At 42.7% G+C, this 17,748-nt stretch overlaps 1 protein-coding gene across 1 annotated transcript; it reads left to right on the forward strand.

Moving 5' to 3' along the window:
- Positions 1–9,419: 9,419 nt before the first annotated feature.
- On the forward strand, positions 9,420–11,108 carry LOC110708221. Its single transcript, XM_021886308.1, has 4 exons — positions 9,420–9,685; positions 9,837–10,115; positions 10,244–10,438; positions 10,559–11,108. The coding sequence occupies exons 1-4, from the start codon at positions 9,420–9,422 to the stop codon at positions 11,106–11,108; spliced, it is 1,290 nt and encodes a 429-aa protein (XP_021742000.1).
- Positions 11,109–17,748: the final 6,640 nt, after the last annotated feature.

The raw sequence follows: 17,748 nt of genomic DNA on the forward strand, positions 1-17,748 counted from the left end.
CTTGTGTGTAATAATAAAGCCTCCCCTAAGAGTGTCTTTATCTTGTGGATGGCTATCTTGAATAGGCTTCTGACTAGGTATTGGTTGATTTCATGGAATATTACTTGTGCACCCGTTTGTTTGCTTTGCTTGAGTGAGCCTGAGAATGTTCAACACCTCTTCTTTGGATGTTCTTATTCTAGTAAGATTTGGCAAAAGGTGTTTGATTTGTTTCATATTAGTAAACCTATCCAAAGGTTTCTGTTGGAGGTTGATTGGGCTTTGAGGTATTGTAGGAAAGCGAATGAGAGGAAGAATTTATGTTTGATGTTTTTTGCTGAAACGGTATATAGCATTTGGATTCAAAGGAATTCAACCATGTTCAATGGTACGTGTACTGATGTTAATTCCGAGTTTTGGAAAATCATTTTTAGAGTTGCTTGTAGGTGCTCAGATGGTGCAAGGAGTTATATTTTGGTTTGATTGTGTTCTTGATGCCTTGCCTGTGTTCTTTCCCTCTTGTTGCTGTGTTGCTTCTCTGTTTTGGTAGCTTCTAGAAGGTGTCTTTTGTTGCTTCTATCTGTTGTCTGTTGCTCTGCTGCCTGCCAGTTGCTGCTGTGCTGTTGTCTTCTCTGTCAGCTGGTGCTATGCTGGTTGATGTGCTGCTTCTGTTGTTCTGTTTGTTGCTGCTCTGCTGGGTGTTGGGTTGTTGCCTAGTTTTCAGTTGTTATGTTACTTCTGTGTTAGCTGCAGCCTGCCTGTTCTCTGTTTGCTCCAGTTGTTAATGCTGGTTCTGACTGTGTTGTTGCTGTTGCTGGAAGTTATGCTGCTTGATGGTTTGCTGTTCTTGTTTCTCAAGTTTATTTGCTTCCTACTGGTTGCTTTCTGCTATCTACTTCTTGCTGCTGTTCCCTGCCTTTCCATGCTGGTTGCTAGTGCTGTCAGTGCTGGCTCTGCTGCTATTGTTCTGTTGGGGCTGTTGCTGCAGGGCTTGTCTGTTGTTTTTGGTTCTTTGAGGATTGTAATGGTGGAAGGTCCTTTTTTTGGTGCTGCTATGCTGCAGTTTGCGGATTTTTTACTGCCGTTCTTCTGAGTTTTGTGTGGTGTTGGTTTGGGTTGCTGTTCTTGGCTTCCCAAAGCTGTTTCGTTTTAGTTGGTGTTAATTTTGCATTGTTGCTGCTTGTTTTCTGTGGTGTTCTTGTTAGTAGCTTGTTTTTATCCTGTTCCTTTGATTTCGGGTAATCCTCCTAGAGGGTAGCTCGTTTCCATTAAGTTTAGAAGGGTCGTGTTTGGTCCAAGGTTCTTAGGAACCCTTCCTAGAAGGTGGCCTTTGGTCCTTGTCCTTGACCAGTGGTTGTATGCCCTTAGGGGCTTGTAGTTGTTTGGAGTCTAAGCCTTTGGGCTAGTTGTATTTTGTTCGTTGCTACTCTGCAACACCTTTTGGTAATAAAATTTTCTATTAACAAAAAAAAAAAAAAAAAGTCAAATACATTCAACAAAGCTAATTGAATCAAATGAAAGTTGAACACATTCTAAAAAATCTATTTGAATCAAATGAAAGTCAAATGTATTCAACAAAGCTAATTAAATAAAATAAAAGTAAAACACAATCAAGCAAAGCTTTTTGAATTAAATGAAAGTCAAATGCATTAAACAAATATAATTGAGTTAAATCAAAGTCAAACACATTAAACAAAGCTAATTAAATCAAAAGAAAGTTAAACGCATTAAAAAAAGCTATTTATATCAAATGAAAGTGAAATGCATTCAACAAAACTAATTAAATCAAATAAAAGTCAAACACATTCAAACAACGCTTTTTGATTCAAATTAAAATAAAATTCATTCAACAAAGCTAATTGAGTAAAATCAAAGTCAAACAAATTCAACAAAGCTAATTAAATCAAATCAACGTCAAACACAGTAACAAAGCTTTTTGAATCAATTGAAAGTCAAATGCATTCAACAAAGCCGATTCAGTTAAATCAAAGTCAAACAAATTCAACAAAGCTTTTTGAATCAAAAGAAAGACAAATACATTCAAACAAACTGATTGAATAAAATGAAAGTCAATTGCATTCAACCAAAGCTTTTTAAATCAAATGAAAGTCAAATGCATTTTACAAAACTAATTGAATCAAATCAAACTCAAACACATTCAAACAAAACTTTTTGAATCATATGGAAGTCAAATGCATTCAACAAAGCTAATTGAGTTAAATCAAAGTAAAAAAAATTCAACAACACTAGTTGAATTAAATCAACGTTAAACACATTCAAACAAAGCTTTTTGAATCAAATGAAAGTCAAATGCATTCAACAAAGCTAATTGTATCAATTAAAATTCTAACACATTCAAACAAAGCTTTTAGAATTAAATGAAAGTCAAATACATTCAACAAAGCTAATTAAATCAAATGAAAGTTCTTGTAAAAGATTATAAGAATACGAGGAAGCCTCCTAGGTGCACAATCAAGGTGGATATAAGGAAAGCTTATGATACTGTTAAATGGCCTTTTATTGAGAACATGTTGTCTGCTCTGGGTTTTCCTGTCATGTTTATAAAATGGATCATGGCTTGTGTTACCTCTCCCACTTACTCAATAATGATTAATGGGGGTAGTCATGGTTTCTTTAAGGGATCTAGAGGTATTAGACAAGGGGATCCCTTTTCTCCCCTACTGTTTGTGATACGCATGCAATACCTCACCAGGCTTCTAGAAAAAAATTGGGTAGAAATCGAAGTTCAAATTTCATCACAGATGTAGAATTTTGAAGTTGAACCATTTGGTGTTTGCTGATGATTTGATGCTTTTTGCTCACGGTGATAAAAGGTCTATCTCCCTTCTTACTAGGGCTCTTAAAACTTTTCATTTGGTCTCGGGTCTTCAAGCTAATGAGGAGAAAACAACCATAATGTTTGGTAATGTTCAAGATACTGTGAAAGAAGAGATTCTGCAAAGATCAGGGTTTGTTGAAAGCCAATTTCCTTTTAGGTATTTAGGGATCCCTCTCAATTCTAAATACCTTAGAGTGAGTGATTTTGATGGTCTCATTGATAAAATGATGGCTAAGGTGCATTGCTGGTCTAGTAGACACCTGTCTTATGGCTGGTAGAGTGGTCCTTCTAAATTCAATCTTGATAAGTTTCTACTCCTTTTGGGCTCAATGTGTCCTGCTTCCCAAGAGTGTTATTGATAGAGTGAATCAGATTTGTAGGGCTTTTTTATGGGATGGTAGTACTTCCCTCTCCAAATGCCCCCTTATATCCTGGGAGTGGGTTTGTAAACCTAAGGATACAAGTGGACTTGGCATCAGAAATTATTCACTGTGGAATAAGGCAGCTTTAGGTAAACAAGTTTGGAAAGTTGCTTGTAAGAAGGAATTTTTGTGGGTTAAATGGGTTTATGCTGTTTATGTTAAGGATAAAAATTGGTGGGACTATGTGCCAAGTAAGGGATCAAGATGGGCTTAGAAAAGGATTTGCAAGGTGAAGGATGAAATGAAAGCAGGATTTGAGTCTTAAAACTGGGTTGAAAGTGGTTTTTCAATCAGGGAAGGCTATGAATGGCTACAGGGTGACCTATCTGCTGTCAGTTGGACTAAATGGATTTGGAATAAGGTCAATATTCCAAAACACTCTTTCATAGCTTGGTTGGCTGTTCATGACAGATTAAGATTGAGAGATAGGTTGTGCAGGCTGGGAATTTGTAATGAAGAGGCCTGTTTGTTATGTGGCTCGGAACCTGAGACCTTGCAGCATTTGTTCTTCAAGTGTAGATACAGTAAGCCTTGCATGGTTAATATTTGTACCTGGATTGGTATAAGGTTCAGAACATGTAATATTGAAGAAGCTTGGAAAATATGGATTAGAGGTGTCAAAGACCAGACAAAGAGGAAGGTTTTGCTAGCTACTCTCATTGCTTTACTGTATCACGTTTGGCTTGCTAGGAACCATTACTATTGGCAAAAGGCTGTGATCCACCCTCAAAAACTATGCAGGGTTATCAGATTGGAAGTTATTGACAGAAGCCAGCAATTGATTAATAGTTCCTGGTCTAGAGCTCAAGTCAAATGGTTGTTTAAGCTTAAACATTCTGTTTAGCTTTATGTTGGTTATGTTGTATCCCTAGTCTTTGGTTGTATGGCTGTTTTCTTGTTGTTTTGTTTTCTGTGTTGTATGTTGGCCCTTAGGGGGCGTTGTAGTTTGTTGATAAGGTTTTACTCCTTTTCCTTGTGCTAGTCCTAGTGTGGTGTGCCCTTCCTAGAAGGTGTCATTCCACTTGAGGCTAGTTTTCTCCCCTTCCTAGAAGGTGGCTTCTCCTAGGCTAGGGGTGGTTCTTGAGAGCTTGCCTCCTTTTTGGTATTAATAAAATCTCTTACTTACCAAAAAAAAAAAATCAAATGAAAGTCAAATGCATTCAACCAAAGCTTTTGGAATCAAATCAAAGTCAAACATATTAAAACAAAGATTTTTGAATCAAATGAAAGTGAAATGCATTCAACAAAGATAATATAATATAAATAAAGTCAAACACATTCAAACAAAACTTTTTGAATCAAATGAAAGTTGTTTGAGGGTTTTTTGATGTCCTGCGGGAGAGTTACAATTCCGGGACTGGATCGTGCGCCTGTACCTGCAAAACAACGGAAACTCTGGTTGGTGGGAGCTTCGCCTCCGACGATCAAGTTAGAACGTGTTTTAGGAGTAAAAAGGTGTGGAAAGTAAAGGTGATCTGGTTCCTCTGGGGAGGAGTGATCAAGGAGTGCAATTAATGCTAAGTCTGGTCTAGCCAGTAGTATGCACGTGTATTTAGGCTTTTCTTGGTGAGATGATTAGTTTATTCTGAATGTATTTAGTGAAGGCTAATTAGTGTATTTATAGCCTCGAAGTACGTGCCCAATACTAGGTTATATGGTAAACCTAGGACTGATTGGGCTTGCCTCAGGATTCAGGCCCAATTGTCCGTTTTCCAGGTTGGCTGATAGTGGGCCACGTGGCATGGCGTGATTGATCCATGTTGGACCTCTTAGAGCATGACACGTGGCAGCCCCTTGAATGGTCCACGTGGCTAACACGTGGCAGGTGGTTACTGGTCCACGTGGCGGGAAAAATCCGGTTGAAAAGGGAGAGCATTCTCGTCTTCATGAGGCGAGAGCGTCTCATGCGGTTGAAAAGGGAGTCAGCTAGGATGAGCCGTCTGCTTCTCATAGGGAGTTGAACACTCCCTTCTATTGTCATGTCCCAAAAGACCGAAATTAAGGCCATGTCCGAGAGGTTAGGGACTTTTTAGGCGGACCATGTAATGGGTCCTGACTACTTTTTATATGTGCCGGATGTTAAGGATACAGTAGTCTGGCCGGAGGGGGCCAGCTACGGGGACGCCTGTTTTGGATGCTATGAGGCGGCCATTAAGGCTGGGTTAAGATCCCCCTTGCATCCGGCTGTTCAACAAATCCTGGATGGATACCAGGTGGGGCTCTAGCAGTTGGCCCCAAACTCATGGTCCAACATTCTAGGCTTCGTAGCCGGCTGTGAAATGTATGGGGTTGAACCAAATTTTGCAGCATTCGCCCAAATGAATTATCTGAGTCGGACCCCAAAAGCAAGCAGTACTGGGTGGTACCATATTTCCAGCCATAAAGGCCACTTGATGACAAGGGGGAAGGAGAACAAGTGGAAGGACCGGAGGAACACCTTCTTCATTGTTTCTAGCCCCAACAAACTTCTTAACAATAGGTACAATAGGTGGAACAGGGATCCACCTCTCCTCGCAGGAGGCTCTAGCCTACCGCCTGTTCCTCGTAAAGCCAAGGAGGAGATCCTTGATCAAGGTCTCTTCAAAGTAGAGATCAGAGCGAATTCTGCTACAGGGGTATGAGAGTTAATCCCCTTGAACTGCATACCTAAATTTAATTGGCTGTATGACGAGTATTTCTTGGCCGTCTGTGGCCTTAGTGAACGGACCCCTAGAGGTAGTCGGCCCCTTTTATGTTCTTACATTTTGTTCTTCTTGAATTTCTACTAACTCTGAGTTGCCTTTGCAGATAAAGCCATGGACAAGATCTCTGCTTCCAAGAAGGTGGCCGCCCTTCTTCGTGCGGCTATAATTAACCAGAAGCAGCCTTCTACTGACTCTCCCTCAAAAGAGACGTCCAAGGTGAGCCTTCAACACTTGGTCATGTTCTTTGCATTACTTTACTTTTCTTTTATGTTTAATGATCTTGACTTCTTGTTGCAGGGTGGGGCACTCAGACCCTCTCCCTTGGAGCAACCGAACCCAAAGGTTCAAAAGCAGACGGCTGGGAGTGCGCTTGGTTCTTCCAGGAAACAACCGTCTGATAAACAGGCGCGGACCCCCCAAAGTGGGGCGAAACAAACAGTTGTCCCTAGGGACGCCCGGCTTCCAAGATTACATCGTCAATTTAGACATTCTTAGGTCAGGAGGCCTGTTGCTTCCCTCTTATCTGATAAATTTTCTATACTTCTCATTGCAGGCGGCCATCAGGAGCCGGACTTGGTCCAGATGGCCAAGTTTATGGTCAAGGCCATTCCTTTAGAGGAAAGGGAAACGGTCAGGGGAGTCGGTACCCTTGACTTGGACTCTATCATGGGTTTACTCTCTGAGGTAAACTTGATAAATTTTCTTCGTCATTAGACAATCATTAGCATTTAACTGCCGCCTGTTTTTTGAAAGATTCTAACACCTATTTTGTTGATTCACAGGCCTTGCTTCGCATACATGGTCTCCGCCGCCCCATCAACGAAAATAACAAGGAGGTAAAGGCTACGAAGGCCATGGCCGCCTTTGATTGTGACCGGGCAATGTTTCAGATTGCCTAGAATGAAATTTTGACAAATGACATCTTGTATTATCAGGCGACCGCCACCTTGTAGGTCAAAACCAAATTGGAGGCGGCCAAGAAAAAAACTTGGAGTTGGAGAAGGCGGTCAAGGATCTTCAAGACCAGTTGCAGTCGCTTAAACATGTAAAACATGCGGCCGATGAACTCAAAAAGGCGAACAAAAAGCTCAAGGAGCGCCTGGCCAGCCAAGAGGAGACCTTGTCCAAGCAACTCAGTGCTAAGGCTGAGACTGAGAAGATGGCCCTAGCCTAAGATATGATGGAGGATGCTTCAAACATTATAAGGATGACCTGGACTGCCCTCTTCCCAGACTTAGGCTATGAGCAATGGGAGTCCAAATTCGCCGCCTGCACTAAAGAGTATAACATCAAGATTATGCAGCAGGCGACTGATGAGGATGAAGAGAAGGATGAGGCGGCCGACTCCTCTTCTGATGGTGAGGATAGGAACGAAGAGGAGGAGGAGGAGGCGGTCGTCAACAAAGGGGAGACTGAGAAAGAGGAGGCGGACACCAATCAAAATCAGGCGCCTGCTAATGAACCACAAGAGAATGTGCTAGAGGAGCAGGCGCCCATTGCCGAAGCTGATCAGGCGGCCGCCATTAATGACACCCCCTTCTCTAATGCTTAGTTGTTTATTTTTTCAACTCTTCTTCAGCCTGCGAGCCGTTTGTTCTTGTATCTTTTTACCCGACCAAGGGGTCGGGGTCTATGAATATTTTTGTCGGTCTTTATGGCCGACTGTTTATATATGAATGTGACAACTGTTTGGTCGTCTTGTCCATCAATCTTTATTTTGTTATTTCCTTTTTGCCAAGTGTAGAATGTCTTTAATAGCCGCTTGTTTATCATGCCGACTGTTCTCGCTTGTTGTCTTCCTTTTTGCATCAAAATTTTCCATTTGAATGTTGAATGTTGCTAAGTATAGAAGACATCTTAGTAGGTTACATCTTAGTAGGTATCACAACCGACATCTTAGTAGGTAACATCTTAGTCAATCATAAGTTCAGTCGGCCTTCTGTTGAAAGATTGGGATAGCAGACTTCCCAGACTTGGATTTTTTTTACGAACATTACCCGGGCCGCCTGTTGGTCGCGCTTGGGCACAGGCAGCTGTTTGAGGGTTTTAAGCAATGGTCGTAGTAGGCGTAGTTGAGAGGACAAGTATCAAGATCTTAGAAGGGTTCACCAAGCCTTGGACCATCGTGGGTAGCTTCCTAGTTGAGGAATAGTCGTCCTATTTTAGTAGGCCTTGCGTTGTTCTTATAAGGGCACTACCTAGGTGGTTGAACGCCTACTTTTATTTTAATTATTTTCAAAGTTTGATGGGAACATGCCGTCTGTAATCGGGACGCTTGTTTGATGGGATCCTCCTGTATTTGCTATAGACGTATCCTTATTAGGTCAAGAGGGAACAGTAGTGAACGACCGCCTATTTTCAAGAACAGGGGGTCCTTTAGCACTTTTGGTTCCATTCAAGGGAGGGCGACTGGTTATCCAGTCACTTCCTCTTTTGTTTGAGTAGTAGGAGGGTCAAGCAGCAGAGGCCACTTGACTTCCTTTATTCGCCACGTTTCGTTGGCTATTAACCCAAATTATGCCAAAATGTATCAACAGTTTACAAGGCGTTGATGTTTGGAAGAGACAGGACGCTTGTCCATGTGGACGAGGCGCCTGGTCTGTGCAACTGTGCCTGTATTGGTGAACCTAGTTGGAATAGTGGCCAAGTACCCTTGTTTGCCAAAAAACAAATGTTCTTGTACCTTTCAGGTTCCAAACTAGATTGATTTGAGTAGTAGAGGTACCAGGCGGCGTAGACCGGCTGGCCCCCCTGATTCGCCAAGTTTTGCTTGGCTATTAACTCAAAAGGTACCGTCTGCATTTATCCCAAGTAATGACAGGCGGTCATCCGACTCAGATGTAAACTGACTACCACTGGTTCGGTTAGTGGCAGTAGTTATCTTTGTCTCGTGTAAACGGCAACGGGGTTGTCCTTAGGGACAACTGTTCGGGTCCGTTTGTTTATAGTTTATAGAGCATTATTCAACAACACTAGTTGAATTAAATCAACGTTAAACACATTAACAAAGCTTTTTGAATCAATTGAAAGTCAAATGCATTCAACAAAGCCGATTCAGTTAAATCAAAGTCAAACAAATTCAACAAAGCTTTTTGAATCAAAAGAAAGACAAATACATTCAAACAAACTAATTGAATAAAATGAAAGTCAATTGCATTCAACCAAAGCTTTTTAAATCAAATGAAAGTCAAATGCATTCAACAAAACTAATTGAATCAAATCAAACTCAAACACATTCAAACAAAACTTTTTGAATCATATGGAAGTCAAATGCATTCAACAAAGCTAATTGAGTTAAATCAAAGTAAAAAAAATTCAACAACACTAGTTGAATTAAATCAACGTTAAACACATTCAAACAAAGCTTTTTGAATCAAATGAAAGTCAAATGCATTCAACAAAGCTAATTGTATCAATTAAAATTCTAACACATTCAAACAAAGCTTTTAGAATTAAATGAAAGTCAAATACATTCAACAAAGCTAATTAAATCAAATGAAAGTTCTTGTAAAAGATTATAAGAATACGAGGAAGCCTCCTAGGTGCACAATCAAGGTGGATATAAGGAAAGCTTACGATACTGTTAAATGGCCTTTTATTGAGAACATGTTGTCTGCTCTGGGTTTTCCTGTCATGTTTATAAAATGGGTCATGGCTTGTGTTACCTCTCCCACTTACTCAATAATGATTAATGGGGGTAGTCATGGTTTCTTTAAGGGATCTAGAGGTATTAGACAAGGGGATCCCTTTTCTTCCCTACTGTTTGTGATACGCATGGAATACCTCACCAGGCTTCTGGAAAAAAATTGGGTAGAAATCGAAGTTCAAATTTCATCACAGATGTAGAATTTTGAAGTTGAACCATTTGGTGTTTGCTGATGATTTGATGCTTTTTGCTCACGGTGATAAAAGGTCTATCTCCCTTCTTACTAGGGCTCTTAAAACTTTTCATTTGGTCTCGGGTCTTCAAGTTAATGAGGAGAAAACAACCAAAATGTTTGGTAATGTTCAAGATACTGTGAAAGAAGAGATTCTGCAAAGATCAGGGTTTGTTGAAAGCCAATTTCCTTTTAGGTATTTAGGGATCCCTCTCAATTCTAAATACCTTAGAGTGAGTGATTTTGATGGTCTCATTGATAAAATGATGGCTAAGGTGCATTGCTGGTCTAGTAGACACCTGTCTTATGGCTGGTAGAGTGGTCCTTCTAAATTCAATCTTGATAAGTTTCTACTCCTTTTGGGCTCAATGTGTCCTGCTTCCCAAGAGTGTTATTGATAGAGTGAATCAGATTTGTAGGGCTTTTTTTATGGGATGGTAGTACTTCCGTCTCCAAATGCCCCCCTATATCCTGGGAGTGGGTTTGTAAACCTAAGGATACAAGTGGACTTGGCATCAGAAATTATTCACTGTGGAATAAGGCAGCTTTAGGTAAACAAGTTTGGAAAGTTGCTTGTAAGAAGGAATTTTTGTGGGTTAAATGGGTTTATGCTGTTTATGTTAAGGATAAAAATTGGTGGGACTATGTGCCAAGTAAGGGATCAAGATGGGCTTAGAAAAGGATTTGCAAGGTGAAGGATGAAATGAAAGCAGGATTTGAGTCTTAAAACTAGGTTGAAAGTGGTTTTTCAATCAGGGAAGGCTATGAATGGCTACAGGGTGACCTATCTGCTGTCAGTTGGACTAAATGGATTTGGAATAAGGTCAATATTCCAAAACACTCTTTCATAGCTTGGTTGGCTGTTCATGACAGATTAAGATTGAGAGATAGGTTGTGCAGGCTGGGAATTTGTAATGAAGAGGCCTGTTTGTTATGTGGCTCGGAACCTGAGACCTTGCAGCATTTGTTCTTCAAGTGTAGATACAGTAAGGCTTGCATGGTTAATATTTGTACCTGGATTGGTATAAGGTTCAGAACATGTAATATTGAAGAAGCTTGGAAAATGTGGATTAGAGGTGTCAAAGACCAGACAAAGAGGAAGGTTTTGCTAGCTACTCTCATTGCTTTACTGTATCACGTTTGGCTTGCTAGGAACCATTCCTATTGGCAAAAGGCTGTGATCCACCCTCAAAAACTATGCAGGGTTATCAGATTGGAAGTTATTGACAGAAGCCAGCAATTGATTAATAGTTCATGGTCTAGAGCTCAAGTCAAATGGTTGTTTAAGCTTAAACAGTCTGTTTAGCTTTATGTTGGTTATGTTGTATCCCTAGTCTTTGGTTGTATGGCTGTTTTCTTGTTGTTTTGTTTTCTGTGTTGTATGTTGGCCCTTAGGGGGTGTTGTAGTTTGTTGATAAGGTTTTACTCCTTTTCCTTGTGCTAGTCCTAGTGTGGTGTGCCCTTCCTAGAAGGTGTCATTCCACTTGAGGCTAGTTTTCTCCCCTTCCTAGAAGGTGGCTTCTCCTAGGCTAGGGGTGGTTCTTGAGAGCTTGCCTCCTTTTTGGTATTAATAAAATCTCTTACTTACCAAAAAAAAAAAAAATCAAATGAAAGTCAAATGCATTCAACCAAAGCTTTTGGAATCAAATCAAAGTCAAACATATTAAAACAAAGATTTTTGAATCAAATGAAAGTGAAATGCATTCAACAAAGATAATATAATATAAATAAAGTCAAACACATTCAAACAAAACTTTTTGAATCAAATGAAAGTTGTTTCAGGGTTTTTTGATGTCCTGCGGGAGAGTTACAATTCCGGGACTGGATCCGTGCGCCTGTACCTACAAAACAACGGAAACTCTGGTTGGTGGGAGCTTCGCCTCCGACGATCAAGTTAGAACGTGTTTTAGGAGTAAAAAGGTGTGTAAAGTAAAGGTGATCTGGTTCCTCTATGGGGAGGAGTGATCAAGTAGTGCAATTAATGCTAAGTCTGGTCTAGCCAGTAGTATGCACGTGTATTTAGGCTTTTCTTGGTGAGATGATTAGTTTATTCTGAATGTATTTAGTGAAGGCTAATTAGTGTATTTATAGCCTCGAAGTACGTGCCCAATACTAGGTTATATGGTAAACCTAGGACTGATTGGGCTTGCCTCAGGATTCGGGCCCAATTGTCCGTTTTCCAGGTTGGCTGATAGTGGGCCACGTGGCATGGCGCGATTGATCCATGTTGGACCTCTTAGAGCATGACACGTGGCAGCCCCCTTGAATGGTCCACGTGGCTAACACGTGGCAGGTGGTTACTGGTCCACGTGGCGGGAAAAATCCGGTTGAAAAGGGAGAGCATTCTCGTCTTCATGAGGCGAGAGCGTCTTATGCGGTTGAAAAGGGAGTCAGCTAGGATGAGCCGTCTGCTTCTCATAGGGAGTTGAACACTCCCTTCTATTGTCATGTCCCAAAAGACCGAAATTAAGGCCATGTCCGAGAGGTTAGGGACTTTTTAGGCGGACCATGTAATGGGTCCTGACTACTTTTTATATGTGCCGGATGTTAAGGATACAGTAGTCTGGTCGGAGGGGGCCAGCTACGGGGACGCCTGTTTTGGATGCTATGAGGCGGCCATTAAGGCTGGGTTAAGATTCCCCTTGCATCCTGCTGTTCAACAAATCCTGGATGGATACCAGGTGGGGCTCTAGCAGTTGGCCCCAAACTCATGGTCCAACATTCTAGGCTTCGTAGCCGGCTGTGAAATGTATGGGGTTGAACCAAATTTTGCAGCATTCGCCCAAATGAATTATCTGAGTCGGACCCCAAAAGCAAGCAGTACTGGGTGGTATCAGATTTCCAGCCATAAGGGCTACTTGATGACAAGGGGGAAGGAGAACAAGTGGAAGGACCGGAGGAACACCTTCTTCATTGTTTCTAGCCCCAACAAACTTCTTAACAATAGGTACAATAGGTGGAACAGGGATCCACCTCTCCTCGCAGGAGGCTCTAGCCTGCCGCCTGTTCCTCGTAAGGCCAAGGAGGAGATCCTTGATCAAGGTCTCTTCAAAGTAGAGATCAGAGCGAATTCTGCTACAGGGGTATGACAGTCAATCCCCTTGAACTGCATACCTAAATTTAATTGGCTGTTTGACGAGTATTTCTTGGCCGTCTGTGGCCTTAGTGAACGGACCCCTAGAGGTAGTCGGCCCCTTTTATGTTCTTACATTTTGTTCTTCTTGAATTTCTACTAACTCTGAGTTGCCTTTGCAGATAAAGCCATGGACAAGATCTCTGCTTCCAAGAAGGTGGCCGCCCTTCTTCGTGCGGCTATAATTAACCAGAAGCAGTCTTCTACTGACTCTCCCTCAAAAGAGACGTCCAAGGTGAGCCTTCAACACTTGGTCATGTTCTTTGCATTACTTTTCTTTTCTTTTATGTTTAATGATCTTGACTTCTTGTTGCAGGGTGGGGCACTCAGACCCTCTCCCTTGGAGCAACCGAACCCAAAGGTTCAAAAGCAGACGGCTGGGAGTACGCTTGGTTCTTCCAGGAAACAACCGTCTGATAAACAGGCGCGGACCCCCCAAAGTGGGGCGAAACAAACAGTTGTCCCTAGGGACGCCCGGCTTCCAAGTGGTATAATTGATTTCCTGGATTACATTGTCAATTTAGACATTCTTAGGTCAGGAGGCCTGTTGCTTCCCTCTTATCTGATAAATTTTCTATACTTCTCATTGCAGGCAGCCATCAGGAGCCGGACTTGGTCCAGATGGCCAAGTTTATGGTCAAGGCCATTCCTTTAGAGGAAAGGGAAACGGTCAGGGGAGTCGGTACCCTTGACTTGGACTCTATCATGGGTTTACTCTCTGAGGTAAACTTGATAAATTTTCTTCGTCATTAGACAATCATTAGCATTTAACTGCCGCCTGTTTTTTGAAAGATTCTAACACCTATTTTGTTGATTCACAGGCCTTGCTTCGCATACATGGTCTCCGCCGCCCCATCAACGAAAATAACACGGAGGTAAAGGCTGCGAAGGCCATGGCCGCCTTTGATTGTGACCAGGCAATGTTTCAGATTGCCTAGAATGAAATTTTGACAAATGACATCTTGTATTATCAGGCGACCGCCACCTTGTAGGTCAAAACCAAATTGGAGGCGGCCAAGAAAAAAACTTGGAGCTGGAGAAGGCGGTCAAGGATCTTCAAGACCAGTTGCAGTCGCTTAAACATGTAAAACATGCGGCCGATGAGCTCAAAAAGGCGAACAAAAAGCTCAAGGAGCGCCTGGCCAGCCAAGAGGAGACCTTGTCCAAGCAACTCAGTGCTAAGGCTGAGACTGAGAAGATGGCCCTAGCCTAAGATATGATGGAGGATGCTTCAAACATTATAAGGATGACCTGGACTGCCCTCTTCCCGGACTTAGGCTATGAGCAATGGGAGTCCAAATTCGCCGCCTACACTAAAGAGTATAACATCAAGATTATGCAGCAGGCGACTGATGAGGATGAAGAGAAGGATGAGGCGGCCGACTCCTCTTCTGATGGTGAGGATAGGAACGAAGAGGAGGAGGAGGAGGCGGTCGTCGACAAAGGGGAGACTGAGAAAGAGGAGGCGGACACCAATCAAAATCAGGCGCCTGCTAATGAACCACAAGAGAATGTGCTAGAGGAGCAGGCGCCCATTGCCGAAGCTGATCAGGCGGCCGCCATTAATGACACCCCCTTCTCTAATGCTTAGTTGTTTATTTTTTCAACTCTTCTTCAGCCTGCGAGCCGTTTGTTCTTGTATCTTTTTACCCGACCAAGGGGTCGGGGTCTATGAATATTTTTGCCGGTCTTTATGGCCGACTGTTTATATATGAATGTGACAACTGTTTGGTCGTCTTGTCCATCAATCTTTATTTTGTTATTTCCTTTTTGCCAAGTGTAGAATGTCTTTAATAGCCGCTTGTTTATCATGCCGACTGTTCTCGCTTGTTGTCTTCCTTTTTGCATCAAAATTTTCCATTTGAATGTTGAATGTTGCTAAGTATAGAAGACATCTTAGTAGGTTACATCTTAGTAGGTATCACAACCGACATCTTAGTAGGTAACATCTTAGTCAGTCATAAGTTCAGTCGGCCTTCTGTTGAAAGATTGGGATAGCAGACTTCCCAGACTTGGATTTTTTTTACGAACATTACCCGGGCCGCCTGTTGGTCGCGCTTGGGCACAGGCAGCTGTTTGAGGGTTTTAAGCAATGGTCGTAGTAGGCGTAGTTGAGAGGACAAGTATCAAGATCTTAGCAGGGTTCACCAAGCCTTGGACCATCGTGGGTAGCTTCCTAGTTGAGGAATAGTCGTCCTATTTTAGTAGGCCTTGCGTTGTTCTTATAAGGGCACTACCTAGGTGGTTGAACGCCTACTTTTATTTTAATTATTTTCAAAGTTTGATGGGAACATGCCGTCTGTAATCGGGACGCTTGTTTGATGGGATCCTCCTGTATTTGCTATAGACGTATCCTTATTAGGTCAAGAGGGAACAGTAGTGAACGACCGCCTATTTTCAAGAACAGGGGGTCCTTTAGTACTTTTGGTTCCATTCAAGGGAGGGCGATTGGTTATCCAGTCACTTCCTCTTTTGTTTGAGTAGTAGGAGGGTCAAGCAGCAGAGGCCGCTTGACTTCCTTTATTCGCCACGTTTCGTTGGCTATTAACCCAAATTATGCCAAAATGTATCTACAGTTTACAAGGCGTTGATGTTTGGTAGAGACAGGACGCTTGTCCATGTGGACGAGGCCCCTGGTATGTGCAACTGTGCTTGTATTGGTGAACCTAGTTGGAATAGTGGCCAAGTACCCTTGTTTGCCAAAAAACAAATGTTCTTGTACCTTTCAGGTTCCAAACTAGATTGATTTGAGTAGTAGAGGTACCAGGCGGCGTAGACCGGCTGGCCCCCCTGATTCGCCAAGTTTTGCTTGGATATTAACTCAAAAGGTACCGTCTGCATTTATCCCAAGTAATGACAGGCGGTCATCCGACTCAGATGTAAACTGACTACCACTGGTTCGGTTAGTGGCAGTAGTTATCTTTGTCTCGTGTAAACGGCAACGGGGTTGTCCTTAGGGACAACTGTTCGGGTCAGTTTGTTTATAGTTTATAGAGCATTATTCCACCCAAAAGGGAGCTGCTCTGTGCGACAAATCTCATCCCGAGGGATGTCGCCGGATGCCTGCTGTGATGTTGGGACAGGTCGTATTAGTTTAATTTTTATGTTAGGGTCAATCGGCCTGACGCCTGGGCTGATCATCCGACTATAGGCCTTGTTTAGTTCTTGGTGAACGTAGGTGCTAAGTTACCTTAGGCTGGAGTATATGACAGTAGCCGTCTGTTTCAGGTTCAGGCGACCCTCTTCTATGAAGAGTAGCCGACTGTATTTTCAGACGGCATGCCCCTCTAATGAGTAAAATATATAATTAGCCGACTGCAAATGTACAGGCGGCATGCCCCTCTGATAAAAGTAAAAATTATTGAAATAATTGCAAGTTTTATTAATAACCCTTGTACAATTACATCATTCAGAAGTAATACTTCTTTAAATTGTCTACATTCCATGTTCTAGGTAGGAGCCGGCCGTGTGGTGTTTTCAGGCGATAGGTGCCGTCTCTAACTTCCTCATAGACCCGGTAGGGTCCTTCCCAGGTGGGAGTTAGCTTTCCCAACTCATTAGCCCCCCAACTAATTAGCCGACTACTTCCGTTTTCCGTAGTACAAAGTCCCCCACTTTCAGTGGACGCCTGTGTACTTTCTTGTTATAAGATCTGGTCATTCTTAAACGGTAGATTTCATGGCGTAGGGCTGCGTTGCCCCTATGCTCGGGGAGTGAGTCCAATGCTAGGCGCATGGATTCCCAATTGGCCGCCTCGTCATACAACATGACACGAAGAGTCGGCTCATAATGCTCAATGGGTAGAACAACTTCTGTCCCATAGGTCAGGAGGAATGCGGTTTCCCCAGTCGCCCCTTTTTCAGTCGTCCTTATGGCCCAGAGAACATGTGGAAGTTTGTCTGCCCATAGGCCGCCTGCTTTTTCAATCTTTTTCTTGATCTCGTCAGAGATAATCTTGTTGAAAGCTTCTACCTGGCCGTTTGCTTGGGGTCGGCCAACTGATGCAAAGTTGTATGCAATTCCTTGATCCCCCAACCAGTTCTTGAGAACAGGCGTCTCAAACTGAGGACCATTATCAAAGACCATTGACATAGGCACCCCAAATCGTGTAATGACGTTCCTCCAAATGAATGAGATAACGTCCTTGGTCTTGATACCTTTGACAGCCTCGACCTCTACCCATTTGGTAAAGTAGTCGACTGCTACCAGGATGTATCTCCGTCCGCCTGTTGCTGGTGTATACGGACCCAAGACGTCCATGCCCCACTTGGCGAATGGTAAGGGGCTATGTATGGCCGTCAGATCAGTGGCCGGACGATGGATTAGCTTGCCAAACCTCTGACACTTGTCGCATTTTTTCACCATCTCCATAGTGTCTGCTTTCAGGGTTGGCCAGAAATATCCCTGCTGCCTGGTTCTTCGAGCTAGGGTCCTGCCGCCTACGTGGGAGGCGCGGTATCCTGAGTGCAAGTCCTTTAAGATCTTTTGCCCCTTTTCCAGGGTGACACATTTGAGGAGAGGTTGGAGATAGCCCTTTTTGAAGAGTTCCCCTTTATGCATTTCAAAGTTGGACGCCCGTTTTTTCAGTAGGACCGCCTCTGAGTGAGTAGCCGACAGGGTACAGTCTGTTAGGTATGTTCGGATGTCGTCCATCCAGGTGGAGCTTCTTTCTAGGATCCCAATAGGGTCCTCCTCGATGCTTCGTTTCTCCATTACTTCCCAGAAAACCGTCCTTGGTGTGTCGTAGGAAGCTGATGATGCCTGTTTAGATAGGGCGTCCGCCTGGTTATTTTCGGACCTGGGCACTTGATTT

This window comes from Chenopodium quinoa, unplaced genomic scaffold (genome assembly GCF_001683475.1).
Source record: "Chenopodium quinoa cultivar QQ74 unplaced genomic scaffold, ASM168347v1, whole genome shotgun sequence".
Classification (NCBI taxonomy): domain Eukaryota; kingdom Viridiplantae; phylum Streptophyta; class Magnoliopsida; order Caryophyllales; family Amaranthaceae; genus Chenopodium; species Chenopodium quinoa.